The sequence below is a fragment of the Panthera pardus genome, unplaced genomic scaffold (assembly GCF_024362965.1).
Source record: "Panthera pardus isolate Hobbes unplaced genomic scaffold, ASM2436296v1 HiC_scaffold_2, whole genome shotgun sequence".
NCBI classification, from domain to species: Eukaryota; Metazoa; Chordata; class Mammalia; order Carnivora; family Felidae; genus Panthera; species Panthera pardus.
In genome coordinates, this window is record NW_026526765.1 from 67,404,810 (window position 1) to 67,420,332 (window position 15,523).

General features: G+C 36.2%; 1 protein-coding gene across 6 annotated transcripts in view; it reads left to right on the plus strand.

Moving 5' to 3' along the window:
• Nucleotides 1-15,523, plus strand: part of EPB41L4A (erythrocyte membrane protein band 4.1 like 4A) — a 252,054-nt gene that overhangs the window by 227,693 nt on the left and 8,838 nt on the right. For 5 of the 6 annotated variants that reach the window (XM_019450505.2, XM_019450508.2, XM_019450506.2 and 2 more), the window contains one exon: nt 448-567. In XM_019450505.2, the coding sequence (XP_019306050.2) occupies nt 448-567 (120 nt within the window). Of the gene's footprint in view, nt 1-447; nt 568-1,738; nt 2,011-15,523 lie in introns of those variants that run through there. The other variant, XM_019450509.2, reaches the window with a different exon arrangement.

A 15,523-nucleotide genomic window follows, 5' to 3' on the forward strand; every position in this document is an offset into this window, starting at 1 on the left:
TTGCTACTTTGGTTAGTACATTTAAAAAATATTCTGTTTCATGATTTTAGAATGGCTCCATAGCAGACACTAACTGTTTCTTTAGTCAAACCTTAAATATGTTTTAAATGAGGTTTTTGTTTGACATGCCTATTTCTTAGAAGCTTTTAAGCCAAAGATAGAAGTTTGAAACTAATATATACTTCCATATTTATGTATAAATATTCTAACAGACTTATATGTGTGTGTGTACACTTATCTACTTATGGATATATTAATCCAGTTAATACATCTTAGCTTTAAGTGATTTTAATAAAACTGTTCCTTGAATAACTTTTCATTTCTTAATAAGTTTTCAATAACTTATTTGATAACTTCTTAACTTTTAAAACCAAGTTTAGGGTGAACCAAAAACTAGAGCACCACACATGTGAATATTAACTTGAGATGAATGGTCTTTCTTTTCAGAATACGTCAGGAGAATGATATGGTTGATTCAGCGCCTCAGTGGGAAGCTGTATTAAGGAGACAAAAGGAAAAAAATCAGGCGGACCCCAACAACAGACGATCCAGACATAGATCTCGCTCGTACGTGGATTCTTTTTGTAGCTTTCTTCAAAAACACTGAGCTTGAAGTAGCATGCAGATTCTTGGGCAGATTGGGCTGTCTCTTTGAGGTCTAAAGTGATTGTAGTTCAACCATGATTGTCCCATTGTTTGTTTGTCATATTTACCTTCTTATGTTTGTGGCACTCATTAACTATATCTGAAGCCATAGAAGTTGGAGCAGTGCCAAAACAAAATGTCAGAAACGAGGCTATCAAAACTATGTTTTGTTTTGTTTTGTTTTGTTTTTAAACAAAGCATACATTCAACCGAGTAAGTAGGCGTAGTCTTTGTTCTGGAGCCTGGCTCTTGGTGAAGTACCTGCTGTTTCTCTCAATTGGAGTCTGCAGAATTCTCTGAAGTCTTGTTTGAGATTGAACCAGATGTGAATATCTTCCTATTAAATTACCATTTGTGAGCAGTAGTCAGTGAGTGATTCATTACACCCCAATGTTGGGATTTGCCTGCTCCTTCTGTTGCTAGGCAATGCCATGTGTGAGCACAATTACCCGTAATGATGAGATTGCCAGTCCCCCAGATTAATTTTCTTTTGAGCTGATAAAATTTTTATGTTTTTTTAAATGTGCGCATCATCCAGATTTAGATATCCCCATCCCCACACCCCTTCTCAAAGCTTACCTTTTGAAAGTGAGCTGGGACTAACTACCCATCCCTTTGTGATCTTAGGTGGTTAGTTGTCTGGTGTTGCTTATTTGCGGAGGAAGGGATTAGTGTCTCAGAATGGTGGAAGGATGCCAGGGAGTGGATGCAGAGACAAGCTGTAGGTAGGTGAGGGGCTTCTAGGGAGTCAGGCAGAAGGGTGCAGCTCAAGTTAACAGAGGCCAGGAGAGGATTCTAGAAGATACATCTCAGAACCCTGTGTGACTCTAAGGGATGCTTTTTAGTCTTAGATGCTTACTTTTTAATTAGAAGGTATCCTAGAGTTTGCTTTTATCGGTAGTACATCATATTGAGTGATGTCTGCTTCTTTTGTAATAAAAAATTTGCAAGTTGTCACTATGCAGTGTACTACTCCCTTACAGATTTATTCATTGCTCCATAATGTTTTTGTTGTGGAACCTAATTAAAATATTCAATTTAAAGCAGAAGTTAATAAAAAGTTTCCTTTGTCTTGGATACCACCTTCCCCCAGCTCCATTATAAAAGAGAGGTTTAGAACTGGAAGAATCAAGACCTCATTGTTGACAGTTTAACCAAAAGGCACAGAATCCCCAAGATCAGGATGCAACATACTCACGGGTAAATCTTTTGTAATCACGCTTTTACCTTTCCATGTGGAATCTTCTTCTATGAGGGACTTTCTATACACAATGTTTGGTGACTTGTTAAATCTTAAAAGACATGTTTAATTTTTCTAATAATTTCTAAAACATTCTAAATTCAATTAAATGCCAGTACTAAATTTCATTTATTAAAAAGGGAAAAGTAAAATACAATTAGGAAAAATTTTATATATAAAATTTAAGGAGGTCAAAAAACATTACTTGAGGCAATATGTAAAATTTTTGAGTAATAGTCCATTGTATGATTTTACCACAATTTGTTTATCCATTCTTCTCTTGATGGACATATGGATGGTTTCCAGTTTTTGCTATTATGTTAAAAGTTGCTATAGACATTCATACACGTGTATCCCTGGAGTATGTTATTTTATGCCCTGGGATAAATACCTGAGTGGAATTGCTGGATTAAGGGATATTTCTAACCATATTATATGTAATAGTAACTACCACCGTGATTTCCAAGGAGGCTGTATCATTTTACACCCCCACTAGCAATGAACGAGAGTTCTAATTCTGCCCCATTCTTGCAGATCCTTAGTTTTGTCTTATTAGTTTCAGGTAGTCTACTTGGCCTGAAGAGGTATTCCATGATGGTTTCGATTAACATTTGCCTGATGACTATGATGTTAACCACATTTTCCTGTGCTTTTTGGTTGTTCGTATATCTTCACTTTTAGTGTTGAAGTTTTTGCGCATTTTAATTGGATTAAAATTAAGGATTGTTTCCTTTTTATTATTTATATGTAGCATTCTTTATGTAGTCTGGATATAAGTTCTTTTTCAGATATGTGTATGGTGTATATTTTCTTCCTGGCTGTGGTTTGCTTTATCATGTTCTTAACATTGTCTTTTGATAAGCAGATTTTCTAAATTTCAGTGAAGACCAATGTATCATTTTGTTTTCATTTATAGTTAAGGCTTTTTTATATCTTAAGGAATATGGGCCTACCCTAAAGTTGCAAAGGTGTTCTCATATCCTTTTCTAGCAGGTTTATAGATTTTGCTTTTGTATTTAGGTCTGTCATCCATCTAGAATTAATTGTCCAGTATGTGTGAGGTAGAGGTAGATATTGAGAAGTTTTTTCCAGTTGTTTATGCACTATTCTAGTACCATTTGTTACAAAAAAGACTATCTTTATTGAAATGCCTTGGGGCCTTGGTTGAAAATCAATTGACTGCTTATCTGTGGGCCATTGATCTAGTTGTCTATCCCTAAGCCACCAAGTTGTCTTGGTTACTGTAGCTTTATAGTAAGACTTGAATCAGGCAGTGTAAATTCTCTAATTTTTTTTTCAAGATTGCTTTAGCTATTTTAGGTCTTTTCAGTTCTGTGTGAATTTTTGAATCAGCTTGTTAGATTCTACCAAAAAGTAAAAAATAGACTTTAGACTTACGCTGAATCTACAGGTCAGTTTGGAGAAAATTCTTAACCATCCATTTATTTAAGTCTCTTAACAACTTTCAGCAGTGTTTCTTGGATTTCAGGACAGCGTTATTGCATTTATTTTGTTACATTTAACCCTAAATGTTTAATATTTTTAATGGTACTGAACTGTACTTTAAAAAAATGTTATTCTCCAATTGTTGGTTAGTAGATAGGAACACAAATTATTTTTTGATATTAATATTGTATCTTGCCATCCTGCAACCTTGTTAAATTGATTTCATATCTCCAGAAGCTTTTTTTTTTTTTTTTAATTTCTTAGAATTTCCCACATTTACAGTCCCATTGTTTGTGACCAGGGACTACTTCCCTTTATTTCTATTTTTTTTTTCTTTTTATTTCTGTTTTTTCCTTAATGCACTTGCTAGATCTTCCATTTTAGTGTTGTATTACAATTTTGAAAAGAAGTGTTATGAAAGGAGACCTCCTTGGCTTGTTCTTTTTCCTATAGAGGAAACATTCAATATGTTAAGTATGATGCTAGCTGTAAGACTGAGGAAGATCCATTCTGTTTCTAGTGTAAGAGGTTTTTTTTTTTTTTTTATCATGAATGAATCTTGAATTTTGTTATAAGCTTTTTCTGCATCTGAGGTGACTTTATATGGGTTTTCTTCTTTATGCTGTTAGTGGGAGAATTACAGTGATTTGCTTTGAATGATACATCCTTGCATTCCTGAGATAAGCCCTCAGGGTCATGATGTATTATCTTTTCTGTATATTGTGGGATTCTATTTGATACTATTTTGTTGAGAAACACTGGTCTATAATTTTCTTGTAGTAAGTATCTTTGTCAGGTTTCTGGCAATGGGGTTTTACTGGTCATTTAAAATAATTTGGGAATTGTTCCCTTTTTCTTCATTTTCTGAAAGAGTGAAGTAAAAAATTAACATTATTCCTTCCTTAAATATTTGATATAATTCACCAGTAAAACCATCTCTGTCTGGAATTTCCTTAGTGGAAAGTTTCAAATTATAAACTTGATTTCTTAAACAGTGATAAATTGGGCTATTCAGGTTTTTTACTTGTTTTGTGTGAGTTTGAGTAATACATGTTTTAAAAGGAGTTTGTTCATTTTATCTAACTTGTCAAATCTTTTAGCAAAAACTTGTTCATAATAATGCTTTAGTGTCTTTTTAACATCTGTTGTGATATTACCTCTTTTATTCCTGATGTTGATTGTGTTTCTCTTAATTTTTCCCTTAATCTATCTTTTCAGAGAACTTTGGGTTTTTCTTTGTTGTCTATTTCATTGATTTCCACTCTTTATTATTTCTTTCTGTTTATTTTGTCTTTTATTCTTTTTTCATCTTCTTAAGATGACAACGATTTTAAACCTTTTTTTAAAAATGTTTTTTATTATATTTGAGAGAGACAGAGCACGCAAGTGGTGGAGGGGCAGAGAGAGAGGGAGACACAGAATCTAAGTCGTCAGCACAGAGCCCTATGCCAGGTTTGAACTTGTGTGAACTGCAAGATCATGACCTGATCTGAAGTTGGCCGCTTAACCAACTGAGCCACCCAGGCATTCTGTAAACCATTCTCCTTTTTAAATATAAGTACAGAGTTGCAGATTTCCCTCCAACTATATGTCACATATTTTAATAAGTGTTTTCATTATCATGTAATTCAAAATAATTTTTAATTTCTCTTGTGATTTCTTTGATGGTGGACTTTTTTTTAGTAGTGTGTTGATTAATTTCCAGATATTAGGGGGTTTTCTAGATATCTCATTATTATTGATTTTTTTTATGTTTATTTTTGAGAGAGAGAAAGAGAGAGAGAGAGAGAGAGATGGGGGAGGGGCAGAGAGAGAGGGGGACAGAGTATCTGAAGTGGGCTTTGTGCTGACAGGAGAGAGTCCGACGTGGGGCTCAAACTCATAAGCTGTGAGATCATGACCTGAGCCAAAGTTGGAAGCTTAACCGACTGAGCCACCCAGGTTGTGCCTATTATTGATATCTAATTTAATTCCATTGTGATAAAATAATCTGTAAGATTTTAATCCCTTGAAATTTATTGAGACTTGTTTTATGACCTAGCATATGATGATGAATGATCTGATAGACTTGGGAAGAATGAGTATTCTCAGTCATTCGGTGTAGTCTGTAAATGTCAAGTATATCTAGTTAGCTGATGGTGTTCTGATGGCCTCTGTCTTTTCCAATTTGTTTACTCTCCAGTCATTGAGTGAGAGGGATGTTAAAATTTCCAAAGTTGATTATGAATTTATCTGTTTTAGTTCTGTCATGTTTTTTAAAGTCTTTTTATTTATTTTGAAAGAGAGAGACAGAGAGAGAAAGAGAGAGAGAGAGGGAGAACCCAAGTGGGGGAGAGGGAGAGGGAGAGAGAGAGAATGCCAAGCAGGCTTTGCATTGTCAGTGTGGATGCGGGGCTCAATCTCACCCAACCACAAGATCATGACCCCAGCCAAAATAAAGAGTAGGAAGGTTAACTGACTGAGCCACCCAGGTGCCCCAGTTCTGTCAGTTTTTGCTTAAAGTTATTTTGAAGCTCTGGTATATTTGCAATTTTTTTTTGTCTTCCTGAGGAATTGACTGTTTTATTATAGTGAAATGTTTTCTTTTTGCTGGTAATATTCTTTTCCCTATGTCTACTACACACACAGGCACGCAAACTCTTATGTGTGTATATATATAACCATTACAAATCTTTTTCATGCTCACTGTTTGAATGTTATGTACTTGTAATTCTTTTATTTTAAGCCAAAGTATGTCTTTTTTTTTTTTTTTTTGAGAGAGAGAGAGAGAGAGAAGAGACAGAGGGAGAGAGAGGATGCAGGAGCAGAGGATGGGCAGAGGGAGAGGGAGAGAAAATGTCGGGCAGGCTCCAAGCCCCGTGCGGAGTTCCTCACGCTCAATCTCATGCCTGTGAGATCATGATCTGAGCCTCGGTCAGGAGTTGGTGGCTTAACTAACTGAGCCACCAGGCACCACCAAAGTATGTCTCTATATTTAGAGTCCATCTTTTGATTACTTGTAGACAGCAAATGGTTGGTCTTTTTTTTTTTTTTTAATCAAGTCTGACCATCTCTACCTTTTAAATTGAACGTTAGTATGTTTACAGTTAATATAATTATTAATACATTAATAGCCTCCTATCTTGCTCTTTTTCCCATTTATCTTTTTTGTTGCTTTGTTCCTCCTTTTCCTATTATATTTTGTGTTAAATGGATACTTTGGTTCTCCATTTTACTTTTAATTAACATCTTCCCTATACTTATTATTTTTTTCTTTAGTGGTTTCTCCATGGCTTACAGTATGGTTCTTTAATTTATCATAATGTGTTTAGGATTAATATCATAATATTTCATGTAAAATGCATGTATAATTTTATGTAATATTTTTTGTAAAATTTAGAAAAATATAGCTCCATTTATTCCCTCTCTTTTTCCTTTGTGCTACTGGCATATAGTTTAATTTTGCATGTTAATAGCCCCATATTATAATGTTATTATCTTGGCTTAAACAGTTTAGTTGTTTTTTAAAGAAATTAAGAAAAGAGGGGGGGAAAAGTTATAGTAATGTAGCAGAAAACAGTCCCCTAGATAGGTCCACATCTTAACCTCCATGACATGTAAGTATTTTATGTTAGATGACAAAGGGAAATTAAGGTTGCAGGTAGAATTAAGATTGTTAATCAGCTGGCCTTCTGCCAGGGATATTTTCCTGAGTTATCCAAATGGGCTCAAAGTAATCAGAAGGGTTCTTAAAAAGTGGAAGGAAAGACAGAAGAGGGAGTGAAAATTATGCAGTTTGAACTCAATCTGCTGTAGTTGGCTTTAAAGATGGAGGAAGGAGCAATGAGCCAAAGAATGTGGGCAGCTTCTAAAGTTGGAAGAGGTAGGGGAATGGATTTTCTTCTAGAGCCTCCAGAAAGGAATGCATCCCTGTCACAGCTTGATTTTAGTCTAGTGAGACCTTGGTCAGATTTCTGATCTACAGAACTGTAAGATAAAAAATTTGTGTTGTTTTAGCATAAGAGACTCTTAAAAACTGAGAACAAACTAAGGGTTAATGGGGGGTGGGAGGGAGAGGAGGGTGGGTGATGGGTATTGAGGAGGGCACCTTTTGGGATGAGCACTGGGTGTTGTATGGAAACCAATTTGACAATAAATTTCATATTAAAAAAATTTGTGTTGTTTTAAGCCATTAAATTTGTGGCAATTTTCTGCAGCAGCAATAGAAAATGAATACAGTGGGGTGCCTGGGTGGCTCAGTCAGCTAAGCATCCAAATCTTGATTTCAGCTCAGGTCATGATCTCACAGTTTGTGGGCTCGAGCCCACAAGCCCCACATCAGGCTCTGCACTGGTAGGGTGGAACCTGCTTTGGATTCTCTCCCTCTCTCTCTGCCCCTCCCCAGCTTAGGCACATACACTCTCTTTTTCTCTCTCTCAAAGATAAATAAGCAAAAAAGAATGAGTACAGTTACCCACATATTTACTATGACCAGTGTGTTTTATTTCTTCCTCTAGATCTGACATTCCATTTTCCTTCCTTCAGCATTTCTTGTAGTACCAGTCTGCAGATGAGGAATTCTCTTCGTTTATGTGAAGATGTCTTTATCTTACCCTTGTTTGGAGCAGATGTTTTCACTAGTTATATGATTCTAAGTTGATAGTTTTTTCTTTCACACTTAAAGAGATTGTTCTGTTGTGTTCTGGTTGCTGTCATTTCTGATAAGTCTGTCTTCATTCCATAGGCACTGTATGGAATTTGTCTTTTGTTTCACCAGCTACTTTTATGATTTTTTTCATTATCTTTTTATTTGTTTGACTATGGTATAGCTAAATGTCATCTTTATATTTATTATCTATGTTTCTGTAATTTGATGTTTTTCACCAAATTTAGGAGACTTTTGGCCATTATATTTTCCAATTCTTTTTCCTGACCCATTCAGTCTTCTGTTTCTTGGGTATCAAATTGTATATATGCTAGACCACTTAATATTGTCCCAAAAGCAACTAAGGTTTTGTTCATTTATAAAATATTTTTTCCCCTTTAAATTTTGATTTCTGTTGACTTGTTTTCAGCTTAGTCAATTCTTTTCACCCTGTATTATCCAGTCTCCTCTTAAAGCTCTCTGACTTTTACTTTTGTTCTTCTAATAGTTTTCATTTCTCTGTTGAGATTTCCCATGTATCCATTTATTATGTCCATATTTTCCTATAAGTTGTTATATACATATTTACAAGATGTTTTAAAGCTCTTGTTTGTGAATTCCCACATCTGTCTTTAAAAATGTTTCTATTGACTACTTTTATTATTTTTAGATTATGATTATATTTATCTCTCTACATATATAATAATTTTTTATTGTATGCAGAAAATTTATTTTTTAAAGATTTTATTATTTATTTTTTTAAGTTTATTTATTTATTTTTAGAGAGAGAATGAGTGAGTAAGCAGGGGAGGGGCATGGAGAGAGAATCCCAAGCAGACATGGGTCTCAAACTCACAAACCATGAGATTGTGACCTGAGCCAAAACCAAGAGTTGGACACTTAACTGCCTGAGGCACTCAGGTGCCCCTAAAGTTTTTATTTTTAAATAATCTCTACACCAACATGGAGCTCGAACCCATAACCCTAAGATCAAGAGTTGTATGCTGTACTGATTGAGCCAGCCAGGCACCCCATATATGCTGAAAATTTTAGATGATGTCTAATTAGGAGGTCTGGATTATGCTGCCTTTCTTGAAAAAAAAAATTTTTTTTTAACGTTTATTCACTTTTTTTTTTTGAGAGACAGAGACACAGCATGAGCAGGGGAGGGGCAGGGAGAGGGAGACACAGAATCCGAAGCAGGTCCAGGCTCTGAGCTGTCAGCACATAGCCTGACGTGGAACTTGAACTCACAGACCATGAGATCATGACCTGAGCCGAAGCCAGACGCCTAACTAACCGAGCCACCCAGGCGCCCCTATGCTGTCTTTCTTTAAAGAGTCAAATTTTGTTCAGGCAGGTGGCTAAATTACTGGTGGCTACTTTCAATCTTATTTTTTATGCTTGGGTTTATGCTTTGGTAGTGTGGGACTTTTCAGACTTTTTCATTAGTTTAGGATGTGTTTTTTTACTTTAGGCTTCATCCCCATTCCTAAAGCTTGGCCTTTCTGGAGTCTTAATTGAAGCATACAGTGTTCAGCATGGCTTTTCCACAGCAACTGCATCAGAACTCTGTCTCCTACCACTTCACACTCTCTGGTGTCTCTGCTCGGCTCTAAGTCTTACAGCAGCTTCTCTCTGTTAGGCCTCGTATAGTCTTACCCCGCTTATGTAGAGATTAAGTGCAATGAATATACTCAGCCATCCTCTTAAGGAAAACCCCGTACAGACTTCTGAAGTCCCCTTTTTAATTTTATCCTGCAATGTAAATTCCAGCCTGGTCAGTAGCCTCACATTCTGATCTCTGCCTCCCCAGCCACGTGAGACTGTTGCCTCTTGAGCTCCACTTCCCTGTCCCATACTGGGAAAGTCCCCCCAGAGAAAACCGAAGCAAATGAGGGGGCTTGCCTTGTGCTTCTCTTCTCTCAAACATCATAGGCTTATCTTGTCTGTTGCCCAATGTCTGAGAAACAGTTGCTTTGTATATTTTGTTTTATTTTATAGTCCTTGAGGAGGGAAGGGTCCCTCTGAAACCAGTTATTCCATTGTGTCCAGAAGCAGAGGTTCAGAATACCCTTTTGAGGTAGGATATGCCTTTAAACTCAGTATTGCTTTTATCAGATCAGCTGAAATCAGAAAAGAATCCAGTGGTACTTTAAACTTAAAATATTATTTAAACTTTAATTTTAATCTTATTTACATGATAAAAATATCAGATCAGGTACAGGATTATCTCAGAAAAATGCAGTCTTAGGAGAGAACCCCATTTAAGAGTTTGATGTGCATCTTTCTGGAATTTAGGTTTAAAGCAAGCCATAAAAAAGATTTAGCAAATATTTGGGATGACTTTGTAACTGAACTTGGTTGATTGATTAATTATATAGCTGATATGACCAAAATGCAGTTAAAGAAATTCCAAGTGAAAAAAAAATCTATTTGAAGAGTAGTTCATTCAGAAGTTACTCTACCTCCTTGGTAAAAAGCAGACTGAGAAGGAGAAAGGACATAGGAAGAGCAACTGGAAAACCTCTGGGCTAGGTGTAAGAGGTGGTTTTAGCTCAGAAATGAAGAGAAGTGGATGAAAACACATTTTGGAAGCAGTGCTGGCGGATTTGGGAGTGTGACAGGTATTTTGCATGAATTTGCAATCTGGGACTGATGGGTGGAGCGGAAGTCATGAGGTTTTACTGAGGTGGGTGAGATGGGCTGGAGATGTGTGTGGAGAGAGTGTCAAGATTTTTGTTTTGTTAGGTTTGAGAAACCAAGTGTGTAATCAAATGGAAATGTCAAGTAGGCAACTGGATAAAACTGTTACAACTCTGCAAGATGATGGAATACCTACCTTATATGGACAAACTGAGCTCTCTTTCATTTGAGCTATGACATTAAAAACCTGAGGTTCGTTGACAACTAAGAAAGTTATTTGCTGGGTGCCATTGTCAGACCTCTGCTTTCTGGGCCTCCCCAATGTTAGCTTACTGCCTAATCTCCATGAACTCCCAGTGTCATCTCTACAAACAGATAATACCATTTTCATATTGCTGAAAATTCAAGTCCTATATGACAAGTATCTGTGATATCATACTTGGGATTACAGTTACTATAATAAGTTCTCTAGGTCTTGGGCAATCTCTAGAAATGCTGTAAGGTACTGATTTTTTTCCCTTGAGATAAAGAGGAGGTGAGATGTGAAGAGAGCGGGGTGGGGCCAACTCAAATGAAGATTATAATTTGGTTCTGTGCAAATTTAGGAACCACTACTGCTTTTTTTTTTAATGTTTTTTTTTAATTAAAAAAATTTTTTTTTTAATTTTAGAGAGAGACAGGGAGAAGGGGAGAGGGAGAGAGAGAGAATCCTAGGCATGCTCCACGCTCAGTGCAGAGCCCAGCCCAACGCCGGGCTTGATCCCACCACCCTGGGATAATGACCTGAGCCAAAACCAAGAATCAGATGCTCAACTGACTGAGCCACTCAGGCACCCCAAGAATCGCTACTGCTTTTTTAAAAAATGGTAACATGACTAGAGCAGGATCTGAGAAAGTAATTAAAATTGTTCTTCACATATAATTAACATTTCAGATATACAGTAAACCACTTAACTGTCAATTACTCCCATATTCTTAGTTCCTACTACCATGTCAATAAATTGCTATATGGACATATATTCACTGAGGGTTTAGAATGTTATGATACATCATTCACATGATTCATTCATTTTATTTTTCAAATTTACAATAAAAAGCTAGAAAATTTTATGTATTATAAATGCCAGAGACATACAATAGTATAAAATACAAACCCCCTCTCTCTTGGATCTCATCTAGGAAAATGTTGAGAAGTACAGTTCTTTCTAGTACATTTTGAAGCTGCATTGCCATGACATTCTTGTTTACTTATCATTAGAAACTTTTGGTGGAAATGCTTTTCTATATTAGTAAAACTAATTAGTAAAACTCATTGCTATGTTTGGAAGAGGCAATGAAGCTGAAACAATAGTTCTCATAGGTTCAACTTGTGTGTGCGAGAAGGCTCATGCTCCCTCTGGTGGTGGTAAGGTCTCACTATTTTTATTCAAAAATAATTGATGTGAAGATGGGATTGTCAGGGTGAAGTGATGTTCCCATTAAAGACAAAACCGAAGTCTGATTCCTCAGAGATTTAGCATGTAGGTTCTGGAAGTGACTCCTTGAATGATCTTCAGTAGCCAGGTTGCTGAGCCCTGTGGCTTCCTAATCCTTCTTTAATTCTGACAGAGGGAGGGAAGGAGTGGAAGATTAAGCTTTCTCTTAATCATGTCTATTCTGAGCACTCAGGAATATGATGAGGAATTAATGAGATATTTGTTAAGGGCTTTGAATTTTTAAAATAAAGATGTTTTATAAACTTACAGTTTTCTTAGTAACATTTTCAAGTCTAAATTTCCTTTTAGAACAGCGTTCAGTGGTAAGGTCACAAAAGCATGAAGTCAAATGCTACCTCATTTATTTTTTAGTTTATTATAGTACATAAAAATATAGTGTATTGTATCCCATAGTATAACATATAGTGTTTTCTAGTTAATATAATCGTAACATTAGGGAGATGTAAAAGACTGTATGCAGTGATGGGGTTTAAACACTGTAGATTTAACAAGTGTTGTTCTTAGAGTTTTGGAAGAAAGGAGAAGATGACTCTAAATGATGTCTCATCAAAGCTAATTTCTCTGAAAAATGAATATTTATATTGGGCTATTGGTATCAGGTGTAGATGAGGGATGTTTTGTTTTTGAAAAATATGGGACTAATATTGAACTTCATGTGTATTATATATATATATGCTCTATTTCCTTAGGAACTTATTTGGAGAGTTCAAATAAAACATCTGCATAATTAAGAGCCCTTTAATTAAGAAAAATGGCTGTCAAAATCCCACAGCTTTCTAAATTCACAAAATGATGTTGAGCTGCAGATCATGAAATCATCCTAAATTATTGATTAAATGTGTGCAGATGTAAGCATAAGAATAATACATTCCTCATTAGCATGTTGCCGGTATTTACATTTGTTAAATCACAGGTGGTCTAGCAATTGGAGGAAATTGTTTTTTTTGTTTTTGTTTTTTTGTTTTTAGCTTTGGAACTTCTCCCTGACATAAAGCTGCTTGAAACTGCTGGGCATTTCAGAACTCAGTAACTTAAACATGACAATCGTAGATGCTTATTATAGATGCTATAGAACTTAAACATCTAGACTAAATTCCTGAATCTTTTAGGACCAGTATTTATGGCTCCAAGGACTAATGTTCCCATTTGGGTTAAGGTAACATTTCTGCTAATTCTTACAAGATGGGAATGAAAGGTATTGCCTGTGGAATTGCAACAATAGTAATTTTTTAAACCATGGAAATGTTTTTATGTTTTTCTTTTTTTATACCTAAAGTTAGAAATTCTCTTGACCATGACAGTGTGGAGCCAGCTTGGGATTCCGTCTCCCTCTCTCTCTGCCCCTCCCCTGCTTGTGCTCTCTCTCTCTCTCAAAAATAAATAAACTTTAAAAAAATTCTCTTGACTAAAAATAAATCAGAAAAGATAGGTAAGTATGAATAATAAAATTACCTGCAATTCCAGCACTCAGAAGTATCCAGTTATCAAGTGTTTTGTATGTTGCTTATATTCATCATCTGTCTCTCACTAGCCTGATATGGTGGTCATGGGGGACAGGCACATCCTACTTGCCCCTCATTGCTTTTTCTTATTCTCCCTTCCTCTTTCCTCAAAGCACTCGGTTTTGAATCTAAGGCCATCAGATTATACCACTCCTTGTGTATGCGTCCCTTACCTCATTATTTGAAGATTTAGTTCCTGCTTTGCTATTATTCTCTCCGACACTGTGTCAGTAATCACATAATGGATCTCTACAGTGACCTGGCCTCACAGTTCCTCCACCCAACCATAACTACTTTACTTTCAGGTCAAACCTTTGACCAGTTATTTCCAGTTTCGGGCAGTTTTGCGCCCCATGGGACATTTGGCAATGCCTGGGGACATTTTTGCTTGTCACAGTGGGGAGGTATTACTGACATCATGGGCAGAGACCATAGGGCTACTAATCATCCTACAACGCATAGGACAGCCCTCTACAGCAAAGAATTATTTGACCCAGAATGTCAATAGTGTTGAGGTTGAGAAACCCTCTTCAACTCAAAGATAGCCTTACTATTGCACCTTCAGAGATAAGAATGATTTTCAATAGAATGGCTTCCTAACCTAGATATTCTGTAATACTTAAGACTATTGGGTGACCCTCTCTGACAATTAGATGCTGATGTATAGGTAAAGCAGAACCATCTTTTCTCTGGGAATAGTATAAATAGCTTAGTGCTTTTTAGTATTAGCACTAATACTAAGTATCATGTAAAATACTTGATACTCCGGAAGTATCATGTAAAATATTGTCTAGTGAATCACACCAGCCAAACATAGGAAAGGCAGATTCCTTACAGAAAATCCTTCCAAAGAAGCATTTCTTAAGACTTTAAAAAAAAAAGTGTATAGGGGCATCTGGGTGGCTCAGTGACTCTTGATTTTGGCTCAGGTCACAATCTCATGGTTCATGGGATCGAGCCCTGCATCAGGCTCTGTGCTGACAGTGTAGAGCCTGCTTTGGATTATCTCCTTCCTCTCTCCCTGCCCCTCCCCTCTCTCTGTCTCTCATGCTCTGTCTCTCAAAATAAACTTAAAAAAAATTTTTTTTAAGCATATAATTTTATTATATAACAAAATCAACATTTAACAATATCACATTTTTACATTTGAGACCAAGGCTTCATCCCCTCCCCTTATCTTCCATGTTTTGACTCCTTTTGAATTGGTTAAAAGGCCTTTACAGATTTTTTTTCCATTAAAGAAAAAAACCACTTAGTCAATTTAATTGCTAGAAAGTAGCTTATTGTATTCTGTGGTCTCAGAAAGTCCTACCAGAATGCCTCAGTGGTGCCTTATTACTTAGAAAAATGAAAGCAATGATAATATCATATGTTGAAAGTGATATTGAGCCCAAAAATGCTGATACAGATTATGAACGTAAAATTCCACAGGACAGAGTATTGTTGTGGCTTTGCGTAGCACCAGGCCTTTTAATTGTTAGGTTTTGCGTCCTTTCTTTGGGCCTTTATTAGGCCTTGGTTCTATTGAAAGGACTAATGAAAGCTTATCATTTTCTCACTAGGAAAAAAAATCATTCTGTGGCAACACTTGCAGTGATAATAGATTTCTAGTATTCATTGCTATTGTGGGGAGGGTGAACACATGGATAATGACTTGAAATTTCTCATTCTAGGAAATTAAAAGTAGTGGTGTAATTTCTACTCGGGGATTTTTGGAGATTTGTGGGGTATGTAGATTCGGATGGAGAAGGGCATACAGAGGTGACAGTATAAGCCACACATAGATCCCAGCATTTCTGGGCCCATGCTCTGGCCCAGAAACACAACATGAGATGTAATATGAAAGGTAGGTAGGTCACTGGCACAGTGTGCCAGCCTGGGCTGTCCCACCATTCCCTTTTCCCTGTGGTTGCTGCTTCTACTA